This window comes from Thalassophryne amazonica, chromosome 1 (genome assembly GCF_902500255.1).
Source record: "Thalassophryne amazonica chromosome 1, fThaAma1.1, whole genome shotgun sequence".
NCBI lineage: Eukaryota > Metazoa > Chordata > Actinopteri > Batrachoidiformes > Batrachoididae > Thalassophryne > Thalassophryne amazonica.
In genome coordinates, this window is record NC_047103.1 from 172023062 (window position 1) to 172049704 (window position 26643).

The window sequence follows — 26643 nt, forward strand, 5'->3', positions numbered from 1 at the left end:
AAATTAATCAGTTTTGCCTCTGCGTGTCGTGGAGATGCTGCGCAACACTGTGTGTGTGTGTGTGTGTGTGTGTGTGTGTGTGTGTGTGTGTGTGTGTGTGTGTGTGTGTGCGTGTGTGTGTGTGTGTGTGTGTGTGTGTGTGTGTGTGTGTGCGTGTGTGTGTGTGTGTGTGTGCGCGTGTGCGTGCACTACGTGCTCATCAATATTACATGTTCCACCTTTGGGGGTAAAAAACATTTACGGTTTGTATTTGTGCATGTTGCCGGTACGTATTTAATTAAAAGTAAAAAAAAAAAAAATGGCGTGGAGAGTGAAAGGCTGTTTATCTCAGTGTCACACAGTGTAGATAAAAACAGAAACAGGCTCACAGTTGATAATGCAGAGAAGCTTCTTTTCATCAAAAAGAATCTGCCCTCACATTTTCAAAAAAGGCTTTTAGTCTTCACAGACATAAGTGAAGTTATTGATGGACAGTTTCAGTTCAGTTCCTGGTGTTGTATATTTTGTCGTGCTGAAGTCCACAGGTTACATTTCAGTCAGATGTCTGTCAGCATCATGTTAGTTAAGAAACACACAATTAATGTTAAAGGACAATTTGTTTTAGTCAAAAAGTGAAGTTACATGATTTAAGTGAAATGTTTGTGAATAAAAACAAAGCTAATGATATTGGTAGCAGTTACAGTCAAAAAGTAAAGAACAACTGATGAATAAAAGATGTTTTCAAAGTCATCATAAAACTGTAATGGTATCATTAAGTATTGATATCGGTACTCGGTATTGATGAGTACCAAAATGTATGTACTCATACTTGTACTCAGTCTTGAAAAAAGTGGTATTGGTGCATCCCTACTTCTAACCCTGTGGTACTTGTACCCCAACATCTACTACTAGCCCTGTACTACTACTAATACACGAACATGTACTACTAGCCCTGTACTACTACTAATACACGAACATGTACTACTAGCCCTGTACTACCTGTATGCTAACATGTAGTACTAAGTACTAACGCTGCTCCATTTACCGTCATGTGCGAAGCAGTTGTGCAGCAGGAAAAGCAAGAAAACAGCAGCTGGTTCTGCCATGATCCAGACCTTCAGGCAGAACCTCAGAACCGACTCCAGAAGACTCCAGAAGACTCTGTGTGCTCTGTGTGTGTGTGTGTGTATGTGTGTGTGTGTGTGTGTGTTCTCACTGATCTCTGAGTGGGATTGTTGACCAGAAGGTCAAAGTGTGAGTCAGTCAGGCTGACGACTGCGTCATGTTTACCTCGACCCAGCGAGCTCGAGGGCCACAAACACACGTTCTCTGAAACCACGGACATGAACACTGACAGCTGTTTTCACAATCACTCTAAAATGTCGAAATAGTTTCTTTGGTAAGAATTTGTCCTTTTAGACTGTATTTTTGGCAAAAGTTTATTCATGTTCCCTGTAAATTGTAGGGGCTGATCATCACTTATCAAATAACAAAAAATCATCTTAAGTGAAAAGAGCAGACATCTTATTAGGAAACTGATTAACTTTGATCAATCTGAGGCAACTTGGTTTTGCTTATGTAGTGTCACACAGAGCGCCTCGATTTGAGAGAGTGGCGTCAGAACACGGCGCCATTTTGGTTCCAACTGCGCTGAAATACTGAATGAACCTTTCATGTTTTCAACATTTTTTAAATCATTTAACCACATACAGAAACACATCCAGGTACAGGTGCTATCAAAATAAATATAAAATAGTTAAGCTATCAAATTTACATTAATTTACAATTTATGATGATTTATTTAATTAATTTAAAGCCTGATTTATGCAGCTGCAGCTCTGTAACTCCGTGTCATTCAATGACGTATGTGACAGTTTTAAAGTTCTCCGTCTGTGGATTATGATTTATTCTGGATTAATTTGACCCTCAACAAGCTTTTCATTCTACAATCATCACCTCCAAATCAAAGCTAAGCTGAACATTTTCCTCTTTTACCGACTTCATGCTGTAAAGTTGACCTTCGCTGTGAAAGCACTGAACTGTCTTTGGAGTTCTTTCTGTTTTGCCCTGATGGTGGCGCTGCAACACAGCTCAGATGGTCACATGTCATGAATTCACCATCCCTAAAAAGAAAGTCGTACAAACAGTTGCTCATGTGGCCTTTAGTCGAGTGTAAGTGGACGAAGGGTTTGTGTGCACAGCTGTTGGGGTCAAAGGTCAAATTAAAGCCAGGGGTCTGTGTGTTCTGGTTTCGGTGTTAAAACTACAGGACTTACTTTTTACTTTAAAATGAAGATATGAAAAAGCTGAATGTGTATCGATCTATCTGAGTCAGAACATTTCAGAACAAACATTTACTGACCTGGAAAACCTGGTTTACAGTTGTGCTGGTGCCCTCTGTCGGCCACAGTTGTAATTAGACCCACAATGTGAACACAGTATGTAATCATAACTAGCATGTTGCCCGTGGGGATCCACGGGCTCTAGATTGGGTAGTGTTTATCAAATAGGTTGCTGTTTAAATGACCTTGCTTCTGTTTTCTTTATCACAAACTGGTTCACAAGCGTTTATTATTCTAGTGCAGCAATAATACACCTAATAGTGCAGCAGACAACAGAATATTTACAGAGGAATCCTGCAAATGGTGATGATACAAGCACTCCTTAAACGTTACTCTTTTGAAAATAATGATTGGCCACTTGGATTTTCAACAGGAAGCCAGGTAGGGGTCAACTGAACTATTACACAAGGGTCAAAATTAAAAGATATTCCAATTATATTGAAATCTATACCAAATTATTTGTCTGATTGCAAATCTTCCAAAAAGATATAGTTTGGTCCATCTGCAACTGAATGTTATGAAGTTATGGGGTTAAAAATAGCAAGAATGGTGACAAAGGTCAATTTCAGTTTGTACAGGGGTCAAAATTTAAAGTTGCTCTAATTTTGGCTAAAAAAGTGATGCAAATTATTGGCTGAGTTAATAAGGTTTTAAAAAGAAATAGTTTGCACCATGTCATGCTTAGTTCTCTCATTACAGGGTAACATATGTCACATGTCATAGAATCCAATGGATGACGACATTGTTTGACGTTTGCTTTGGAGACCAAACGTTCAACACATTCAAAACCATTCCATGTATTATTCCTATTAGCTCCAGCTATAATTTGCGCTACTTTTTTTTTTTTAACCAAAATTGAAGCAACTTTAACTTTTGACCCCTGTACAAACTGAAACTGACCTTTGTCATCATTCTTGCTGTTTTTCCCCATAACTCCAGAACATTCAGTTACAGACAAACTATACCTCTTTATGCTCAGACAAAGAATATGGTATAGTTTTTAATATGTTTGGAGCATCTTTTAATTTTGACCCCTGTGTAATTCTTCAGTTGACCCCTATGTGGCCACATATTTGAAAAGTGAGAACCACTGTCCCAAAATATCATCATACATCAACTATACATTATTTTCAAAAACACATTGAAACTCAAATCTAACACCATAGAAAGCATGCAGTTGACTTTAAAATGATACTTTCACAAATACTTATTGATTTTTTTTTTTTTTTTTTAAAGCTTTTAAAAAGGGGTATTTACAACTTACAAAAGTAACATGCTGTTGATGCACTATGTTATAAATTCAAGTGTCCCTGTTAAAAACAGTTTATACATTGAAGTATTCCTATATAAGCCACTCTCAAAACCTAAAGATTACATTCTTAGTTACCTTTTTATGGTAAAAGATGCAATTTAGGGTAAATTAAAGCACTACGGAACCTGTTTATTTGGGGATTTTCAATAAACAATCAAGTTTATGCAAGTTAGTCAGGTGTCTTGACTTAGATACTGAAGATGCCATGTGAAATGGAATTTACTACTTATCCTTGGATGATTAAACCGATTTGTTTCACACTTGACAACAACTGATTGTTTATTGGGAATCCCTAATGGAAAGGGGCCCTTAATGCCCCCTTTACCTTATTTGTCTAAATGTATATTCATGTACCATAATTTGGGGTGACTTTGGATACTGGAGAAAACCAATTCTTTCATGTATATTTTTTACCAAATTATGTTTTTAAGAATGTTAATAGGAATATTCTTAAAAACAATTTGAAAAACATGATTTGGTGAAAGAACATGAATAAAAGACTAATTTTTCCATAGTGTCCAAAGTCACCCCACTGTCCAAAGTTCCCTCAACCTATTTTAAGCAAAGTTAACAAGTATTTTTGTGACACCATGAAATCATTTTCTGTGTGTGTTCCCCTCTACCCTTACAGGTATGTGTGTCATTAGAGTAGGGCAGAAGAGATATTCATCAAGTAGTTGCAAGCTATAAGACAGAAGGACTATTTGTTCCAGTTTACAACCATTTTCTCATCTAAATGCCATGAGCCACATTGTGATGCAGTGACATTTGGAAGAAGTCATTTAAATGCATAACGTGATCTTCAACTATCTATTGTTCCTATTATCAAGGCAAAGTCAAATGCTTATTGCATTATGGGTATCAAAATTACCAGTATTTCTGAATGTGGTTAATGAAGTGACTAACAGAAATAACTTTGTGAGCAGTATTGTACAGATAGTACATGTATAGTCAGTACATTTTACAGCAATCTGCTGTTGGAGTACATTGTAAATACAGTGTAGTTCAAACAAATTGAAGAGCAATATCTGATATAAAAGTGATTACCCATCTTAATAGCTTTTTTTTTTTACTATCAAGAATCCTAAAGTCAATGGCAGACTAATCATTACTATGATGTATGCTGAAGACGTGCAAATATCCAAGATTTTTCAAGTTCAGATCGCAATTTAATATAATGGAAGCAGTTTAGTTCTTTTTATTTATGGCTCTTCTGCTACCTTAGTTTAAAGATGTCATTCACAAACTTAAAACTATTTGAGCATTTCTTAGTTACAAATTGTAGGGATTCAAGTTTTATAACATTAATAATTGTTGGAGGTTCTGTCTGAAATGGCATGATTACTTTAGTGTGCAAAATAGGAAAGAATAAAAAATATAAATCATATTTTAAATATTTAGTGCCATTGTCCTTAGTATGTTTTTATTCACTTCTTTCCAGGCAATTTTGACTGAACTACATAATTTCCCTTTTCAAAAATACTGAGTAAATCAGTACCTCTTTAACACAAAATCTGTTTGGCACAGGTAGATGTAGATGTAAAAGAAAATTAAACCAAGGACAGGAAAATTATTTTTTGTTATGAAGCTGTGTGTGTGTGTGTGTGTGTGTGTGTGTGTGTGTGTGTGTGTGTGTGTGTGTGTGTGTGTGTGTGTGTGTGTGTGTGTGTGTGTGTGTGTGTGTGTGTGTGTGTGTGTTTATAACAATTTTGTGTTACAGAAGTTCCTTCTTAATCCTTCCAATTACCGACATACTCTAAAAAGACAATCCCATGTTTTTCTTGAAAATGGTACGATTTTACTCTTTTTTGATGGAAAGATACACATATAAGACAAACATTTTGGTGCTCACTCGAAGACAACGCGTCTTCCTCACTGGAAGTCGCCATGTTGTTTCAACGCGTGACTAAACCACTCTGCTACGGCGATTGTCATTGGTCAATTGGAAGTGGTCTGTCTATTGGACACGTCTTCCGATTGGTTATGTTTGTTCGAGGCTGAGTGAATATTTAGATCTTCAAAATAATGATTTAAAAATCCAAATTGCTAAAATACATTGAACATTTCCTGTAATATTTTTGTTAAAGTCATGCAAAAATCGTGCCCACCCTTTTTGTAGGTCATGCAGTAACACAATATTATAGGGCCCGGTCCCACTGGCATTTAGGAAGATTTGCGTATGGATTGCACACAAAATTGGTTCATATTCGCTAAACATCCGCAATATCCATGAAACATGCTTGTATGAGTTGGCCAACACCCGCACACATCCACAATTATCCGCAGAGGCACGTTCTTCCGTTGCAAGGATTTCTGAGCTGCGCAAAATTTTGGCTGCGGATGACATCCACCTTACATACTCAATACATACTCACTCTATGCGCTGTATATCTGCCGTTAACCGCTGATATCCGCAACTGACGGGGATTTGCAGCTTGGCAGCGGACTGAGACAGTGTGTAAAACAGATATATAAGGTGCCTATCACGTCCACATCACAAACTAAAATAAGTTGTAGCGAATGCATACAAATTGGCCACGAATAAAGCGTTTGTATTACGTCTGCTTTGCATCTGATTTGCGGACAATCTGTGAATGCATAACAAACATGTCACCTAAACCCAAAGTACTATATGAGGCAGAAAGCGACATACCTGCCAGTCAGTGCCAGTCCAGCTGTGTAAATCCACAAAGATGTAATAGCTGCTGCAATCCAACAACATACTGTAAATCCCCAGCTGCAGAGACGTCGGGTCTCCTTCAGGACTTTTATTTAACACCAACAAAAGGAAGAGTTGCTGTTTAGCCACAACTCACGCTAAGTCTCTGTTTTCTCTGACACTCTTAAAAAAAAAAAAAAAACACCGTCTCACACCCCCAACGGCTTCCCCAAACCCATGAACAGTTAACCCTTGCATGACAACATGAACATCAACTCTGTGATCAACTTGTCCGAGTCCAGCTAATGCTCCAGAGGCTGTATTGTTGGTGTGAATAGTGATGCCGAAAGGCCTGAGTGCGCTTCTTTTATGACTGCAATGCAGATGCCGTGAACACGCAACACATGTGCGATGCATTCATAATACACCCAGTCACCCAGTCATCCAGTTTGTACCGCTTCCATCAGGCAAGCATTACAGAAATATAAGGGTCACTACAAACAGACTGAGAGACAGTTTTTTCCCTAGGGCTGTCAGAGCTATTAGCCCTTGCTCCCCCCCCCCCCCTTGTAGTTTTTCATATACACCCCACCACTCTGTAGTTATCGACACATAAACACACACACACACTTTTTCAGGGACTGTAATCATGCATTCAGTATATCTGGCCTGTTTTATTTATTTATACTCAACAAAAATATAAACGCGACACTTTTGGTTTTTCTCCCATTTTGTATGAGATGAACTCAAAGATCTAAAACTTTTTCCACATACACAATATCACCATTTCCCTCAAATATTGTTCACAAACCAGTCTAAATCTGTGATAGTGAGCACTTGTCCTTTGCTGAGATAATCCATCCCACCTCACAAGTGTGCCATATCAAGATGCTGATTAGACACCATGATTAGTGCACAGGTGTGCCTTAGACTGCCCACAATAAAAGGCCACTCTGAAAGGTGCAGTTTTATCACACAGCACAATGCCACAGATGTCGCAAGATTTGAGGGAGCGTGCAGTTGGCATGCTGACAGCAGGAATGTCAACCAGAGCTGTTGCTCGTGTATTGAATGTTCATTTCTCTACCATAAGCCGTCTCCAAAGGCGTTTCAGAGAATTTGGCAGTACATCCAACCAGCCTCACAACCGCAGACCACGTGTAACCACACCAGCCCAGGACCTCCACATCCAGCATGTTCACCTCCAAGATCGTCTGAGACCAGCCACTCGGACAGCTGCTGAAACAATCGGTTTGCATAACCAAAGAATTTCTGCACAAACTGTCAGAAACCGTCTCAGGGAAGCTCATCTGCATGCTCGGCGTCCTCATCGGGGTCTCGACCTGACTCCAGTTCATCGTCGTAACTTCGCACAGCCATTGAAGAGGAGTGGACCAACATTCCACAGGCCACAATTAACAACTTGATCAACTCTATGCGAAGGAGATGTGTTGCACTGCATGAGGCAAATGGTGGTCACACCAGATACTGACTGGTATCCCCCCCAATAAAACAAAACTGCACCTTTCAGAGTGGCCTTTTATTGTGGGCAGTCTAAGGCACACCTGTGCACTAATCATGGTGTCTAATCAGCATCTTGATATGGCACACCTGTGAGGTGGGATGGATTATCTCAGCAAAGGAGAAGTGCTCACTATCACAGATTTCGACTGGTTTGTGAACAATATTTGAGGGAAATGGTGATATTGTGTATGTGGAAAAAGTTTTAGATCTTTGAGTTCATCTCATACAAAATGGGAGCAAAACCAAAAGTGTTGCGTTTATATTTTTGTTGAGTGTATTTACAGGGTCTGCAACTTCTGGCACATTGCACTTTATTTATAGAACTGTCATGCATGCAGCACTTTTATCTATAGAGCTGCTATGCGTACAGCACTTTTTGATATCTCCGGCTGCATTTCTTTGCCTACTGTATTCTCTGTGTATATAGTTGAATGTGTATTTTTGTCCTTTGTCTTAAATTATTGTATGAGGTTTTCTGCTAGACAAGGTGAAGCTGAAACTTAAATTTTGTTGAATTTTATTCAATGACAATAAAAGGCATCTTAATCTTAATCTTAATACTGCCGTGATAATCGCGATGCGTCGGATCCGTTTCCTCACTACATGCGTTATATTACCGTGATTGTTCTTCATATATTCGCTATACATTATTAATGTATCTGTAATTCATACTGGGACATTTGTCATTTTTGGCCATTTTTGTTGCGGACGACAACAAACGCCCAAATTTTGTGTACTCAGTTCATGTGCAATTAATCCTCTCCCCAGTGGGACAGGGCCCTTACACAAAAACAGCAAATTTCAGCTCTCCTCTGTTTCTCTGTGATTGAAGCCATACACACACACACACACACACACACACACACACACACACACACACACACACACACACACACACACACACACACACACACACACACACACACACACACACACACACACACACACACTTTGCACTGATCCTTCATCCAGCTATGACAAAAATGATCACACATATATAACTTACTGTTCAATAAAAGTACAAGTTGCTTTTCAAATTTAAATCGGCTCCTCTTGTTTGAAAACAATTTTTCAATATTTTTGAGAAAGTCATACCCTCATATGTTATTTGTGAAATCTTTATTTAACAACAATCTAATTTAACAACATTATGAAACCTATTTATATAACCTATTTATCCTAACAACGTCTTTATATTTTTACAGTGCAGTAATATGTAATACGCTCTGAAATAAACCCATGTTTTATTTACATAATAACCAGATTCACATATATATATATCATGAGTAAATCGAGTGTATTAAAAAATAAATCTTTTGAAATTCCCAAACATCATAAATTTATGGGAAGTGGCTTAGTGGTTAGCACTGTTGCCTCACAGCAAGAAGGTCGTGAGATCGATTCCTGGCCCTTCTGTGTGGAGTTTGCATGTTCTCCCTGTGTCTGTGTGGGTTTTCTCCGGTTTCCTCCCACAATCAAAAACCTGCTTATTTAGGCTCCTTTCTCTGCCCCTGAGCAAGGCAGCGTCTCTACATCTGGAGTTGGTCCCCTGGCGCCGGACTGTGGCTGCCCACTGCCCCTAGTGGTTGGGTTGTGTCTAACTGTAACTAGGATGAATAAATGCAGAGGACACGTTATGTTGTATGTATGTACAACGACAATAAAGATTCTATTCTATTCCCAGATTACTGAACTCCAACTTTGATATTTCTATTTTATTCAAACTTGCTGTAGGTTTCCATCAGAAAAGACAAATACTGATTTCAAATGCAAACAACACAAATTAATTTTTTAATGTTTACAGATGGTTTCTATAAAATATAAATGTTTGATCCCAACATGAATCCTTGTGGAACACCAAAACTCACACAAAGGTGGGCGGGGTAAAGAAAAGTTTGTTCGTTTTTTCACACAGTGTTATTTTTCGTTATTTGAACCATCGTGTTGTTATTGTTGTTTAATGTGGTACGTGCGCGCGCACGTGTATTGAACCCCGCCCGCCGGGCGTGCCGCGCGGATACAGCGAGCGCACCCTGAGAATGGCCGCTTCCACGGAGTTACGGATGGACCAGCTGCCGTCGGACCCGCTGCTCCACATTCTGTCCTTCCTGGATTATAGAGACCTGGTTCAGTACGTATCCAGAACCGCACCGGAGCACCGGCCAGGAACAACATCAACTACATACTGAAATCAAAAGCAGCTAGCATCTGATTAGCTAACACGCGGCTAACAACAACAAATAAACAGTTTACAGTCAGTGAATAAACTAAACAAACAACGAGTTAAAGGGCCCTAACCTCCAGCATTAGTTTATTGCCGAGATCCTGTTTTTATAGAAGTATTTAAAAAAAAAAAAAAGCTGTTAGCTTCGTTTTAGCAGCTAACTGCTAAATAATGTCAACCAGCTGTAAATAAACTAAATGCTGACCACTTTAAACTACTAATGTTAACCAGTTGTAAATAAACTAAATAAACCAGTTTAAGCTACTAATGTTTACTTAAACTACCAATGTCATCCAGTTTAAACTACTAATGTTAACTAGTTTAAGCTGTTAATGTTAAGTTACGATACAGATGGTTGCCCAGTTTCCGGATCACCTTTTATAAAGTCCCGCTATACGGAGCCATAATGCAGCTGAATATCCTTTATTGTGTATTGTTGTATTGGGTATTTGGATGCTATTTAGCTGAAGAAGTCTGGATGGAGCAGCGCTTCTACTTAAAGTGTGAAGCCACATTATGTGTGGTGCAGATATTTGCCGGAAATGGATCACTTTGCCTGGTTGTGGATCACAACACACTGTGTCACTTTGGGGTCATTCCTGGCATCTGGCTGGTGCCCTTCTAATGTAGAATGATACACACTGTGCCAGAGAATGTGTTTTGAACACAAAATTATATAAATTATACTTATTAAATGAGAATTTACTTAGTTTCGAAAGGCACTGTTATACGTTTTTACGAGCAAAAAATGAAGTGTGGAGGTGAGATTTCTCCCGAATTAAAAAATAAAAGCCCCCACATTCATGTCCATTCGTGATTTTGAGATGACCCCCAAAGTCCACATGACTCACAACTACAGACACGAGGCTGCTGCTTCAGTGATCCACAACCAGCAAATTTTCACGTCAGAGATAAATGTGTGCAGCAATTAAACAGCAAGACATAACACACTGACATTTTCTACCCAAGTAAGTATTTTCCCACTCTAGAACCAATGACACTGAACGGCTAACTCACCTTCGCTACGTCTTAGAGATCATTGCTTTCAAACTTGCAGGAATGAGTGAGTCAGAAAAAGCGTGCACACCACAGACACCGGGATGTTTTGATTCCTCTGCTGATCACAAGGACGGCTGGATCCGGTCGAGCTTGTGGTCATTTGTAGACAAAACATCAGTCTTTCCATTGGTACCAAGTATTAGCTTATTCGCGCTGATTACGAGAAACAGCGGCGCAGATACTACAGCAGTGATCCAGAGCTGGCAATGATCCGGAACTGGGCAAGTGACTGTACCATAAGATAAGATTAACTTTATCCCAAAGGAAATTATTTTGCTGGAGTACAGAAACAACAAACAGTGAACAGTTTAAACTACTAGTCAACCAGCTGTAAATAAACTATATTTTAGCTAGATTAAATTACTCATGTTAATCTGAAAGTTGATCATTGCAAAACACATTTAATTGAACCAGTGACACAATAAAGGCAGAAATAAATCAAATTTATTTAAATTTTTCAGACAGGACTTTAAATTCGTCAGTTATCAAAGTTTATGATTTTGATCATCATGTAAAAATAAATTATTTTCAGTACTGCAGTTTGAACTCAGTAATAATAATAATACTAGCAGTGGTGGGCACAGTTCAGACCGCTAATTAGCAAAGCTAACTTTTTTGTTAGCTGATTAGCTTTTCAGCTAACTTTGAAAACCATCAATGGACCAATTGACTTCCGCTAAATTTAGTTCCGATAGCTTTTAGACCGCTAATATCTTTTTGTGGGCATAGTGAATAAAGCTTAACAGTTGAAAACATTTGTAAAGCCTAAAATAATACATTTTATTTCCTGCTTGTTACGTGTTTTGGAGCAGACAGACAGCTATGACAGGTAGAGCTCAATTCTCTGCCAGCAGAGGAGAGCTGGCTACCAGTCATAAAAGAAAAGAAGAAAAAAAACATTCCATATTTGCCGGGCAAGTCGGGAGGCAGCTCTCATAGAAGTTCAGTTAGTCTCATCAAGAAACAGGTGGAATATGTCGGAAAGCTGCGCATGTTGGCAAAGCCACAAACAGAGGAACAAGGGAGACAAAATTTCCTTCCATAAGTAAGTGGTTTTGGTTCTTGTAATTTTGTCTGACATTTGGTTGATAAACAGGTGTACGTTTCCTGCCCGTACTTGTGTCGTCCGAGGACACGGACGATTAACTCTTCACTTAGACACACACCACTGACTTCATGAATGAAACTCTGTCAATAAAGATAATTGTGTAAAAATATAATATATAAATGTATTGTAATGGTTTTAGGAGCCGCGCTGCGTTGAACACAGCAGCAGCTCAGCTGAGCAGCGTAACTTAACAATGCAGATCCATGTAACTTTCAGCACTAATATTTGGGAATGTGTGTGTGTCAAAGTTTAATGCTTTCCTGACATAATTTAATGTTAATTAATTTTACTGGCTCGTAGAATGGCATTTTAACACGTATTTTGCGAGCGTTTTTCTGAGTGTGTTCAGTTGTGAATCCCCATTGAAAATGCATTAACATCCGGGAACTTGGTCAATATTTTGCCCGGTTAGGAAGCGTCATGTCTCTGTCCATGAAGGGACGTTCGCGTTTAGTGGGCAGCATTGGGAGTGCGCTCTCTCGTACTATATAACCTATTTGGTGTGAACTTATGAGAGTCTGCACTGATGATTTACACATTTGTCATATCCTTAAAAAAAAAAATCTAAATTTTGCAGGTTAGCCTACTGTGTGTTGCACAGCGAGTTAAAGGTGAAATATGCAATGATTACAAACAAAACAACAAACATACATCCTGACTAATACACGTTTTTTGGCAAGATAATAAACACAGATGATTTATTACATCCTTGGCAGACATAATAATGATACATTTGGCACAGGAGTTATTTTTAGCTGAACAGCTGTAAAGATGTTGGTTAAGAACATGCTGAAGTTTCCAGAATAATCATCACTTGCTCTGCTGTTTATTTTCTCTCTCTCTCCCTGATCAGTTGTGTGTTTATGTGTTGGAACTGATCAGTAGGTCGGTGCTGTGTTGGTGATCATGTGTGATGAAGCGTCTCATATTTTCCTCCTCTTGTTTTTTCTTGGTGTGTAGTTCTAGTTACGTCAACCGGAGGCTGAATGATTTGTCCAAACACAACCTGCTGTGGAAGCGTCTGTGCTCCAAACACTGGCTCCTGACAGAGTGAGTACCGCTCACACGTGTCCACGCTGACCTGTGGCAGTAGACAGAGAACACACACACAGCGCTTCAGTGATGGTCTGTGTCCGGGCAGAGGAACACCGCTGACTACTCTCATTATTCTCCGTATACCAACATTCCAACCACTGCTGTGGAAAAGGATTTCTGATTTTCACACATCATGATTCTGACTTTGCAAGTTCTTTGACCTCCATGTGTTCCAGAAGAACCAGACGGTCAGATCCCTCTGTGACAAAAACCAGATCTGAAGCCAGAGACTGGGATCACTTCAGGCTGCACCCTGATCAGAAGAGCTTTGAAGTGATCTTTTCCTTACGATGAAGCATGCTAGTGGCAGGTGTTGGGTTGTTGTGACGTGTGTGTGTGTGTGTGTGTGTGTGTGTGTGTGTGTGTGTGTGTGTGTGTGTGTGTGTGTGTGTGTGTGTGTGTGTGTGTGTGTGTGTGTGTGTGTGTGTGTGTGTGTGTGTGTCTGCAGTGTGGACAGGCTGCAGAGTGGTGCGTCCTGGTGCTGTCTCTTCAGACAGTTCTACAGTGACTTGGGACGCTACATCAAATACTACGCAGTGCTGAAGAGATCCTGGGAGCAGCTGAAGGACTTCCTGCAGCAAAAATGTCCACGCATGATTGCATCTCTGAAAGGTATCTGAGCAGGAAAACAATAGCACGAAACAAACAAAAGGGTTGCCAGCTTTGGGACCTTGGCTGGAGTGAATTAAAAAAGTCCTCATTTACTAATACAACCCCAATACCAGTGAAGTTGGGATGTTGTGTGAAATGTAAATAAAAACAAATCCTCTTCAACCTATATTCAATTGAATACACCACAACGACAAGATAATTAATGTTCAAACTGATAAACTTTATTGTTTTTGTGCAAATATTTGCTCATTTTGGAAAGGATTCCTGCAACAGGTTTCAAAAAAGCTGGGACAGTGGCAACAAAAGACTGGGAAAGTTGATGAATACTCAAAGAACACCTGTTTGGAACATTCCACAGGTGAACAGGTTCATTGGAAACAGGTGCGTGTCATGATTGGGTATAAAAGTAGCATCCTCAAAAGGCTCAGCCGTTCACAAGCAAAGATGGGGTGAGGATCACCACTTTGTGAACAACTGTGTGGAAAAAAATAGTCCAACAGTTTAAGAACAATGTTTCTCAACGTTCAATTGCAAGGAATTTAGGGATTCCATCATCTACAGTCCATAATATAATCAGAAGATTCAGAAAATCTGGAGAACTTTTTACACGTAAGCAGCAAGGCCGAAAACCAACATTGAATCCCCGTAACCTTTGATCCCTCAGGCGGCACTACATTAAAAACCGACATCATTGTGTAAAGGATCTTACCACGTGGGCTCAGGAACACTTCAGAAAACCATTGTCAGTTAGCACAGTTCGTCACTACATCTACAAGTGCAAGTTAAAACTCTACAATGCAAAGTGAAAGCCAAACAACAACATCCAGAAACGCCGCCGCCTTCTCTGGGCCCGAACTCATTTGAAATGGACAGACGCAAAGTGGAAAAGTGTGCTGTGGTCTGATGAGTCCACATTTCAAATTGTTTCTGGAAATCATGGACGTTGTGTCCTCTGGACAAAAGAGGAAGAAGACCATCCAGATTGTTACCAGCTCAAAGTTCAAAAGCCAGCATCTGTGATGGTATGGGGGTGTGTTAGTGTCCATGGCATTGGCAACTTACACATCTGTGATGGCACCATCAATGCTGAAAGGTACATCCAGGTTTTGGAGCAACACATGCTGCCATCCAAGCAACGTCTTTTTCATGGACGTCCCTGCTTATTTCAGCAAGACAATGCCAAGACACATTCTGCACGTGTTACAACAGCGTGGCTTCGTAGTAAAAGAGTGCGGGTACTAGACTGGCCTGTCTGCAGTTCAGACCTGTCGCCCATTGAAAATGTGTGGCGCATTATGAAGCGCAAAGTACAACAACAGAGACCCCGGACTGTTGAACAACTGAAGTCGTACATCAAGCAAGAATGGGAAAGAATTCCACCTACAAAGCTTCAACAATTAGTGTCCTCAGTTCCCAAACACTTATTGAGTGTTGTTAGAAGGAAAGGTGATGTAACACAGTGGGAAACATACCACTGTCCCAGCTTTTTAGAAACGTGTTGCAGGCATCCATTTCAAAATTAGCAAATATTTGCACAAAAATAATAAACTTTATCAGTTGGAACATTAAATATCTTGTAGAGCAAAAACAAAGAGTTCACCACGCTTCTGTATATCACAAACAAATCTGGTGCAGCCAAGTAGGACTAATTTGTAAAAAAGAAAAATAACTGGTGCAACACAGGAATGAGTGCCAGAAAATGTAATAATTTTATTTAATAATATTTGAATAAAATTTCTACCTGCTATACTCCATTTGCGGGAAGAATAAAAAACATAATTTATAAATATTGGCACATTCTGAAGAGTGATCCCACACTTAAAGACATCTGTGCTGAACTGTCTAAATTTATATTTAAGCGTGCCGGAAATATTCGTGATAGACTCGTTCATTCAGATATGATCAGTCCCGTCTCAACTGCCTGGCCCTCCAGCCTGCCAAAAGGTTTCTTCAGATGTGGTAATTGTGCACATTGTTCAAATTCCACTAATGTTTCATGTTTCTCTCATCCTCACACTGGTAAGCAATATCCTCTTTCTTCATATATCAATTGTAATACTACTTATGTAGTATATATTTTAAAATGCCCTTGTGGACTGGCATACATTGACCAAACAAAACGTCAACTTAAATTACGGATAGCGGAACATAAAACAGCAATCCGTACTCAGAATTTAACTTATGCCATGGCAAGGCACTACAAACAGGCCGGTCATGGCTCTCCAGCATCCTTAAAATTTTGGGGGATTGAGAGAATCACAGCCCCACCCAGAGGTGGTGATATTATCAAAAAACTCTTATGTAGAGAAGCGTTTTGGATTTATACTTTAGGCACTTTGGAACCTTTTGGTTTGAATGAAGATGTAAAATTTACTTGTTTTCTCTAACAAGTTTTCTCTACTTGTTTTTTAGTCTGATTTTAGCTTTGTGTGTTTTGGGACAGTGTGTTTCTAATCATGAATTGATTACTAATTGAGTGAGTGTTGTGTCTGATGGATGGTCATGCCCCTTTGGAAGCACCTGCTTCCTATCAGTATTTAAGCTGTACCATCTCTCTTTGCAGGACTCTGAGGAAGATGTGACTCTCACATTGAAACGTTAGTTCTGTTGTACATTTTTTTTACTTTCAGCACCTTATTAAATTTTCTGGCACTCATTCCTGTGTTGCACCAGTTATTTTTCTTTTTTATTAAATATCTTGTCTTTGTGGTGTATTCAATTGAATATAGGTTGAAGAGGATTTGAAAATCATTGCATTTTGTTTTTATTTACATTTTACACAACGTCCCAACTTCATTGGAATTGGGGTTGTACATAAGTATTCACACCCTTTGCTCAGCACTTTGTTGATGCACCTTTGGCAGCAATTCCAGCCTCAAGTCTTCTTGAATATGATGCCACAAGCTTGGTGTACCTATCTTTGGGCAGTTTGGTCCATTCCTCTTTGCAGCACCTCTCAAGCTCCATCAGGTTGGATGGGGAGTGTCGGTGCACAGCCATTTTCAGATCTCTCCAGAGATGTTCAGTTGGATTCAGGTCTGGGCTCTGGCTGGGCCACTCAAGAACATTCAGTTGTCCTGAAGACACTCCTTTGATATCTTGGCTGTGTGTTTAGGGTCATTGTCCTCCTGAAAGATGAACTGTTGCCCCAGTCTGAGATCAAGAGCGCTCTGGAGCAGGTTTTCATCCAGGATGTCTCTGTACATTGCTGCAGTCATCTTTCCCTCAATCCTGACTAGTCTCCCAGTTCCTACTGCTGAAAAACATCCCCACAGCATGATTCTGCCACCACCATGCTTCATTGTAGGGATGGTGCCTGGTTTCCTCCAAACATGACGCCAAAGAGTTCAATCTTTGTCTCATCAGACCAGAGAATTTTGTTTCTCCTGGTCTGAGAGTCCTTCAGGTGCCTATTGTCAAACTCCAGGTGAGCTGCCATGCGCCTTTTACTAAGAGGTGGCTTCCGTCTGGCCACTCTACCATACAGGCCTGATTGGTGGATTGGTGCAGAGATGGTTGTCCTTCTGGAAGTTTCTCCTTTATCGACAGAGGACTGGTGGAGCTCTGACAGAGTGACCATCGGGTTCTTGGCCACCTCCCTGACTAAGGTCCTTCTCCCCCGATTGCTCAGTTTAGACGGGCGGCCAGCTCCAGGAAGAGTCCTAGTGGATCTGAACTTCTTCCATTTACAGATGATGGAGGTCACTGTGCTCCTTGGGACCTTCAAAGCAGCAGAAATGTTTCTGTCTCCTTTCCCAGATTTGTGCCTCCAGACAATCCTGTCTCTGAGGTCTACAGAAAATTCCTTTGACTTCATGCTTGGTTTGTGCTCTGACTGTCAACTGTGGAACCTTATATGTAGACAGGTGTGTGTCTTTCCAAATCATGTCCAATCAGCTGAATTTACCCCAGGTGGGACTCCAATTAAGCTGTAGAAACATCTCAAGGATGATCAGTGGAAACAGGAGGCACTTGAGCTCAATTTTGAGCTTCATGGCAAAGACTGTGAATACTTATGTACATGTGATGTACATAAACGTTTTTCATGTTGTCAGTATTGTGTGCAGAATTTTGAGGAAAAATGAATTTCATCCATTTTGGAATAAGGCTGTAACATAAAATGTGGAAAAAGTGAAGTGCTATCAATACTTTCTGGATACACTGTGTTTTTGGGTTGGGGTATATTTTTGGGTTAGACTGTATTTTTGGGTTCAAGTGTATTTTTGGGCACTGGTTAGTAGTTTTCATAAGGGGAGGTTTGAATAAGAATAAGATCAACTTTATTTACCCCAAAGGAAATTATGTAATAATATTGGATGGGGTTATTAAAAAGTGACCATCTTATTTCCTCAGTAATTCCTCATGAATTAATTGGACCTAACCTCATCAAGCTACCTTTTAGATTCCGGCTGATATACAGTGGTTTGCAAAAGTTTTCATACCTCTTGGTATTTCACGCATTTTAATTTGTTTATGGCATTTCAAATTAAAAAAATAAATATGGCTTCTCAATATAAAATTTCTAAATTTTCTTCTTTTGACTCAAACTGAAAGTAAATCTCTACAACTTGATATAAATTAATTAAAAATATAAAAGCCAAGATGAAAGGCCTTCGGTCTCAGGGTGTATGGTTTTCTGAAGGCTGTAAAAAGCCATATTCATTGGTAAAACAACTTGATAACGATTTTATCATATACCTATAAATGATAAATGTTGTATGGTTTTCTGAAGGGTGTAAAAAGCCATATTCATTGGTAAAAACAACTTGATAACGATTTTATCATATACCTATAAATGATAAATGTTGTATGGTTTTCTGAAGGGTGTAAAAAGCCATATTCATTGGTAAAACAACTTGATAACGATTTTATCATATACCTATAAATGATAAATGTTGTATGGTTTTCTGAAGGGTGTAAAAAGCCATATTCATTGGTAAAACAACTTGATAACGATTTTATCATATACCTATAAATGATAAATGTTGTATGGTTTTCTGAAGGTTGTAAAAAGCCATATTCATTGGTAAAACAACTTGATAACGATTTTATCATATACCTATAAATGATAAATGTTGTATGGTTTTCTGAAGGGTGTAAAAAGCCATATTCATTGGTAAAACAACTTGATAACAATTTTATCATATACCTATAAATGATAAATGTTGTATGGTTTTCTGAAGGGTGTAAAAAGCCATATTCATTGGTAAAACAACTTGATAACGATTTTATCATATACCTATAAATGATAAATGTTGTATGGTTTTCTGAAGGTTGTAAAAAGCCATATTCATTGGTAAAACAACTTGATAACGATTTTATCATATACAGTGGTCCCTCATTTATCGCAGGAGTTACGTTCTAAAAATAACCCGCGATAGGCGAAATCCACGAAGTAGTCAGCGTTATTTTTTACAATTATTATAGATGTTTTAAGGCTGTAAAACCCCTCACTACACACTTGATGCACTTTTCTCAAACAGGCATTAACATTTTCTGACTTTTCTCTCCTGTGTAAACACTCAAAGTTCAAACCTTAGCAAAAAAAAAAAAAATTGAATGTTTTCCTATAAATAATTATGATGGCTTTTAGAACGAACGAATTTCATTTTAACAATCAACCTACGAGGTTGGACACGTAAGAAATTATTAATAGTGACTCACCAGTATTTTACAGTTCCTCTGACCTCGCCTCTTCATCGTGGCGCCGCTCCACTGTCCGGATTGGCTGATTACTCGGGTGGCATGAAAAATATTACCCGTCTGCGAAAAGGGTGTATTGCTATTTATTCTTTAGTGTTTTATCCAATCATATTGGCGTATCATTTATAGGTATATGATAAGAGTTGATATGAGCCTTTCACAAACATATCGATATCGGAGTTATTTTTACTGACATGAAAACGTAACTGGTCTGCAGAGTTATTAATCAGGCAGCAGACAAAAACTTCATAGTGATCACAGACAAAAAGAAAAAAATGTGCAGATGAGCTAACTGACTTTGTAACGTGTCGATCAGGTTGACCAGCTAGCTTCAACGTTAACGCTACGCTAAAGCATCGAGTTGACGTAAATGCGAGGATGACTGCCTCTTGTCCCGATTGGCTTGACAGTCTCCAGCTTGTTTGATGAGTCTGTGTTTTGCTGACATCATTTTCCTTCTTCCTGGTTGCTTCCTCTTTCAGAGGGCACCACCGAGGCGGAGCTTAATGACATTGAGGCTCATATTGGCTGTCGGCTTCCAGATGACTACCGCTGCTCCTACCGCATCCACAACGGACAGAAACTGGTGATCCCAGGGTCAGTATACGTCTGTGGGTGGAGCGGTGTGTCTGGACCCTGAGTGTCTGTGATTTCTTTTGTATTGTCCTCAGGCTGATGGGCAGCATGTCCCTGTCCAACCACTACCGCTCTGAAGTCCTGTTGGATGTGGAGACAGCGGCTGGAGGCTTCAGACAGAGAAAGGGCATGAGATGCTGCCTGCCGCTCACCTTCTGCTTCCACACTGGCCTCAGTCAGTACATGGCCCTGGAACCCTCAGAGGGACGCCGGAGGTTCGAAAGCTTCTACCCCAGCCCCGTACGTCCGTCCTCAGTCATACAGAACACCCGAAAAAGTCAGTCTGACTTTACTGTGATCCAAACCCGATCAGCTACTCACAAAAACTCACTCTGAACATACGAATGTTCTGTAAAACTGCCACCGTACCAATCAGGTTTTCATGGTTTTCCTTTATTCAAGTAACAGACCTTTTCATATGAAGCTAAACCTGATTACTTTATGTTTACAGTCCACAAACACAACAGCAAGAGTAATCAATAAACAATGAATTCATCAGCGTTATGTTCTCAGAAAACACCCAGAAATTATTCAGTTGAAACGGTGATCAAGAGACAGTTTAGTATGCGAGACAGACAAGAGGGGCGAGACAGACAGATGAGAGGAGAGAGGCAGACAGGTGAGAGAGGTGAGACGGACAGACGAGAAGAGAGAGACAGACGAAAGGAGAGAGACAGACGAGAAGAGAGAGACAGATGAGAGGAGAGACGGACAGACGAGAAGAGAGAGACAGATGAGAGGAGAGACGGACAGACGAAAGGAGAGAGACAGACGAGAAGAGAGAGACAGATGAGAGGAGAGACGGACAGACGAAAGGAGAGAGACAGACGAGAAGAGAGAGACAGATGAGAGGAGAGACGGACAGACGAAAGGAGAGAGACAGACGAGAAGAGAGAGACAGATGAGAGGAGAGACGGAAAGACGAGAAGAGAGAGACAGACGAGAAGAGAGAGACAGACAAAAAGAGAGAGACGGACAGACGAAAGGAGAGAGACAGACGAAAGGAGAGAGACAGACGAAAGGAGAGAGACAGACGAGAAGAGAGAGACGGACAGACGAAAGGAGAGAGACAGACGAGAAGAGAGAGACAGACGAAAAGAGAGAGACGGACAGACGAAGGAGAGAGACGGACAGACGAAAGGAGAGAGACAGACAGAGAGAGAGACAGACGAGAAGAGAGAGACAGACGAGAGGAGAGACGGACAGACGAAAGAAGAGAGACAGACGAGAGAGAGAGACAGACGAGAGGAGAGACGGACAGACGAAAGGAGAGAGACAGACGAGAAGAGAGAGACAGACGAGAGGAGAGACGGACAGACGAAAGGAGAGAGACAGACGAGAAGAGAGAGACAGACGAGAGGAGAGACGGACAGACGAAAGGAGAGAGACAGACGAGAAGAGAGAGACAGACGAGAGGAGAGACGGACAGACGAAAGGAGAGAGACAGACGAAAGGAGAGAGACGGACAGACGAAAGAAGAGAGACGGACAGACGAGAGAAGAGAGACGGACAGACGAGAGGAGAGAAACAGACGAGAGGAGAGAGACGGACGAGAAGAGAGAGGCAGACAGGTGAGAGGGGCGGGACGGACAGACGAGAGGAGAGAAACAGACGAGAAGAGAGAGACAAACAGATGAGAGGAGAGAGGCAGACAGGCGAGACAGAAAGACAAGAGAAGAGAGACGGACAGACGAAAGGAGAGAGACAGACGAGAGGAGAGAGACAGACGAGAGGAGAGAGACAGATGAGAGGAGAGAGGCAGACAGGTGAGAGGGGCGGGATGGACAGACGAGAGGAGAGAAACAGACGAGAGGAGCGAGGCAGACAGGTGAGAGGGGCGGGACGGACAGACGAGAGGAGAGAAACAGACGAGAAGAGAGAGACAGACAGACGAGAAGCGAGAGACAAACAGATGAGAGGAGAGAGGCAGACAGGCGAGACAGAAAGACAAGAGAAGAGAGGCGGACAGACGAGAGAAGAGAGACGGACAGACGAGAGGAGAGAGACGAGAAGAGAGAGACAGACAGGCGAGAAGCGAGAGACAAACAGATGAGAGGAGAGAGGCAGACAGGCGAGACAAAGACAAGAGAAGAGAGACAGACAGACGAGAGGAGAGAGACGGACAGACGAGAGGAGAGAGACGAGAAGAGAGAGACAGACAGACGAGAGACGGACAGACGAGAGGGGCGAGACAGAAAGAGAAGAGAGACAGGTGAGAGGGGTGAGACAGACAGACGAGAGACGGACAGACGAGAGGGGCGAGACAGAAAGAGAAGAGAGACAGGTGAGAGGGGTGAGACAGGCAGACGAGAGGAGAGAGAAAGACAGACGAGGAGAGAGACAGACAGACGAGGAGAGAGACGGACAGACGAGGAGAGAGACGGACAGACGAGGAGAGACAGGCAGACGAAAGGAGAGAGACGGACAGACGAGAAGAGACAGACAGACGAAAGGAGAGAGACAGACAGACGAAAGGAGAGAGACAGACAGACGAAAGGAGAGAGACAGACAGACGAGGGGAGAGAGAGAGATGAGAGGAGAGAGACAGACAGATGAGAGGAGAGAGACAGACAGACGAGGGGAGAGAGAGAGATGAGAGGAGAGAGACAGACAGACGAGGGGAGAGAGAGAGATGAGAGGAGAGAGACAGATGAGAGGAGAGAGACAGATGAGAGGAGAGAGACAGACAGACAAGGGGAGAGAGAGACAGATGAGAGGAGAGAGACAGACGAGGGGAGAGAGACAGACAGACAAGGGGAGAGAGACGGACAGATGAGAAGAGAGAGACAGACAGGCGAGAGGGGCGAGACAGAGAGACGAGAGGAGAGAGAAAGACAGATGAGAGGAGAGAGACGGACACACGAGAAGAGAGGCGAGAGGGGTGAGACAGACAGACGAGAGGAGAGAGACGGACAGACGAGAGGAGAGAGACGGACAGACGAGAGGAGAGAGAAGGACAGACGAGAAGAGAGAGACAGACGAGAAGAGAGAGACAGACGAGAGGAGAGAGACGGACAGACGAGAAGAGAGAGACAGACGAGAGGAGAGAGACGGACAGACGAGAAGAGAGAGACAGACGAGAGGAGAGAGACGGACAGACGAGAGGAGAGAGACAGACGAGAGGAGAGAGACAGACAGACGAGAGAAGAGAGACAGATGAGAGGAGAGAGGCAGACAGGTGAGAGGGGCGGGACGGACAGACGAGAGGAGAGAAACAGACGAGAGGAGAGAGACGGACGAGAAGAGAGAGGCAGACAGGTGAGAGGGGCGGGACGGACAGACGAGAGGAGAGAAACAGACGAGAGGAGAGAGACGGACGAGAAGAGAGAGGCAGACAGGTGAGAGGGGCGGGACGGAGAGACGAGAGGAGAGAAACAGACGAGAAGAGAGAGACAGACAGACGAGAAGCGAGAGACAAACAGATGAGAGGAGAGAGGCAGACAGGCGAGACAGAAAGACAAGAGAAGAGAGACGGACAGACGAGAGGAGAGACGAGAAGAGAGAGACAGACAGACGAGAAGCGAGAGACAAACAGATGAGAGGAGAGAGGCAGACAGGCGAGACAAAGACAAGAGAAGAGAGACAGACAGACGAGAAGCGAGAGACAAACAGATGAGAGGAGAGAGGCAGACAGGCGAGACAAAGACAAGAGAAGAGAGACAGACGAGAGGAGAGAGACGGACAGACGAGAGGAGAGAGACGAGAAGAGAGAGACAGACAGACGAGAGACGGACAGACGAGAGGGGCGAGACAGAAAGAGAAGAGAGACTGGTGAGAGGGGTGAGACAGACAGACGAGAGACGGACAGACGAGAGGGGCGAGACAGAAAGAGAAGAGAGACAGGTGAGAGGGGTGAGACAGGCAGACGAGAGGAGAGAGAAAGACAGACGAGGTGAGAGACGGACAAACGAGGAGAGAGACGGACAGGCGAGGAGAGAGACAGACAGATGAGAAGAGACAGACAGACGAAAGGAGAGAGAAGGACAGACGAGAAGAGACAGACAGACGAAAGGAGAGAGACAGACAGACGAGAGGAGAGAGACAGACAGACGAGAGGAGAGACAGACGAGAAGAGAGAGACAGACAGACGAAAGGAGAGAGACAGGCGAGAAGCGAGAGACAGACAGATGAGAGGAGAGAGACAGACAGACGAGGGGAGAGAGAGAGATGAGAGGAGAGAGACAGATGAGAGGAGAGAGACAGACAGACGAGGGGAGAGAGAGAGATGAGAGGAGAGAGACAGACAGACAAGGGGAGAGAGAGACAGATGAGAGGAGAGAGACAGACAAGGGGAGAGAGACGGACAGATGAGAAGAGAGAGACAGACAGGCGAGAGGGGCGAGACAGAGAGACGAGAGGAGAGAGAAAGACAGATGAGAGGAGAGAGACGGACACACGAGAAGAGAGAGGCGAGAGGGGTGAGACAGACAGACGAGAGGAGAGAGACGGACAGACGAGAGGAGAGAGACGGACAGGCGAGAGGAGAGAGAGAGACAGACGAGGAGAGAGAGAGACAGACGAGGAGAGAGACGGACAGACGAGGAGAGAGACGGACAGACGAGAAGAGAGAGAGAGACAGACGAGAGAGACGGACAGACGAGAGAAGAGAGAGACAGACAGATGAGAGGAGAGACGAGAAGAGAGAGAGAGACAGACGAGAGGAGAGACGGACACACGAGAAGAGAGAGACAGACAGGCGAGAGGGGTGAGACAGAAAGACGAGAAGAGAGACAGGCGAGAGGGGTGAGCCAGACAGGTGAGAGGGGCGAGACAGAAAGACAAGAGAAGAGAGACAGGCGAGAGGGGTGAGACAGACAGGCGAGAGGAGAGAGACGGACAGATGAGAAGAGAGAGACGGACAGACGAGAAGAGAGAGACGGACAGATGAGAGGAGAGAGACAGAAGGAGAAGAGAGACAGGTGAGAGGGGTGAGACGGACAGACGAGAGGAGAGAGACGGACAGACGAGAGGAGAGAGACGGACAGACGAGAGGGGCGAGACAGAAAGAGGGGCGAGACAGAAAGAGGGGTGAGACAGACAGAAAGAGGGGTGAGACAGACAGACGAGAGGAGAGAGACAGACGAGAGGGGTGAGACAGACAGACGAGAGGAGAGAGACAGACGAGGGGAGAGAGACAGACAGACGAGGGGAGAGAGACAGACAGACGAGGAGAGAGAGACAGACAGACGAGGAGAGAGACAGACAGACGAGAGAAGAGAGAGACAGACAGATGAGAGGAGAGGAGAGACGGACACACGAGAAGAGAGACAGGCGAGAGGGGTGAGACAGACACAAGAGAGAAAGACAAGAGAAGAGAGACACAGGCGAGACGGGCGAGACAGAAAGACAAGAGAAGAGAGACAGACAGGTGAGAGGGGTGAGACAGACGAGAGGAGAAAGAAAGACAGACGAGGAGAGAGATGGACAGACGACAGGAGAGAGACAGACAGACAAGAGGGGCAAGATATATTTTAACAGCTGCACGCAAGAAGGAAAGAACACACAACTGTTTTATCAAGCCATGACAATGTAAACAAGACAAATAATTACCTTTTTAGACGGCTCAAAATGCTTTCTGCAGCTTGTTAGGCGGCAAAATGTTGTAATTCCGGCCCAATCTGAACCGGCAGTAAGGAACCAAAGAGGCACAACCAAAAACTTTGAATCATCCAGAATTATCTGCACTGACAAAGCCCTCATTGCTGACATGCAACAGCCGGAGGAGGATAAAGAAACATCCCGAACCGACTCCCGATGAAGAAACCATCACCACCCAGGAAGGAATCACGCTTCAAATGGTCGAAACTATTATAATATGTCAAGGTAAACTGATTTGAAGTTTTTGGTCAACCTTTGTGGTTTCAGATAACTCGCAGTCTGATTTTGTGGACCCCAACTTGCGTGAGTTAACAGGGTTTACTGTATTTGGTCAATCTCGCCTGTTCACTGCAGCAGTGATTACCCACTGGAACACTTGGACTCTGAAATCAATCAAAGTGGCAGAGAGATGGTGCAACTCTACCGAGCCTGAGGCATGTACATAGATAATGGGCGGTTCAGAGGGGACTCTTTAGGGAGGTACTTGTCAGAGGTGGGACAAAGTCAACAGCAAGTCACTCAAGTCATGAATCGGCAGGTCTCAAGTCTTAATGACCACCAGTTGTTTGCAAGCTGACTTGAGACTTGCCGGTTCATGACTTGAGAATGACATTACAGTGACTTCGTCCCACCTCTGGTACTCGTACTCCTCAGGACTTGGCTCTTTAGGGAGGTACTCGTCATGATGTCACAAACCTCTGTGAAGTTCATCATGGTGTTGATCCCTGCTGTAAACAGCACAAGATTATCTGGAGAAACACACCATGATGGTTCTGATGATTCTGTTTTATT

At 42.4% G+C, this 26643-nt stretch overlaps 2 protein-coding genes and 1 long non-coding RNA gene across 4 annotated transcripts in view; 1 reads left to right on the plus strand and 2 right to left on the minus strand.

Annotated features, from left to right (window-relative positions):
- Positions 1 to 6810, minus strand: part of f2 (coagulation factor II (thrombin)) — a 55924-nt gene extending 49114 nt beyond the window's left edge. The window contains exon 1 of one of the 2 annotated variants that reach the window (XM_034179561.1): positions 1025 to 1160. In XM_034179561.1, the coding sequence (XP_034035452.1) occupies positions 1025 to 1085 (61 nt within the window). In that variant the 5' untranslated portion in view covers positions 1086 to 1160. Of the gene's footprint in view, positions 1 to 1024; positions 1161 to 6806 lie in introns of those variants that run through there. The other variant, XM_034179553.1, reaches the window with a different exon arrangement.
- Positions 6811 to 9823: 3013 nt separating this feature from the next.
- Positions 9824 to 26643, plus strand: part of fbxo3 (F-box protein 3) — a 32529-nt gene continuing 15709 nt past the window's right edge. Inside the window, exons 1-5 of the mRNA XM_034179571.1 lie at positions 9824 to 9947; positions 13168 to 13257; positions 13751 to 13914; positions 20100 to 20214; positions 20289 to 20493. Of these exons, the coding sequence (XP_034035462.1) occupies positions 9856 to 9947; positions 13168 to 13257; positions 13751 to 13914; positions 20100 to 20214; positions 20289 to 20493 (666 nt within the window). The 5' untranslated portion in view covers positions 9824 to 9855. The remainder of the gene's footprint in view (positions 9948 to 13167; positions 13258 to 13750; positions 13915 to 20099; positions 20215 to 20288; positions 20494 to 26643) is intronic.
- On the minus strand, positions 9865 to 14744 carry LOC117518454. The gene is made up of 3 exons (XR_004562991.1): positions 14730 to 14744; positions 11033 to 11040; positions 9865 to 9994 (listed from the first exon to the last, which is right to left on the minus strand). It is a non-coding gene; the product is annotated as an uncharacterized LOC117518454 (long non-coding RNA).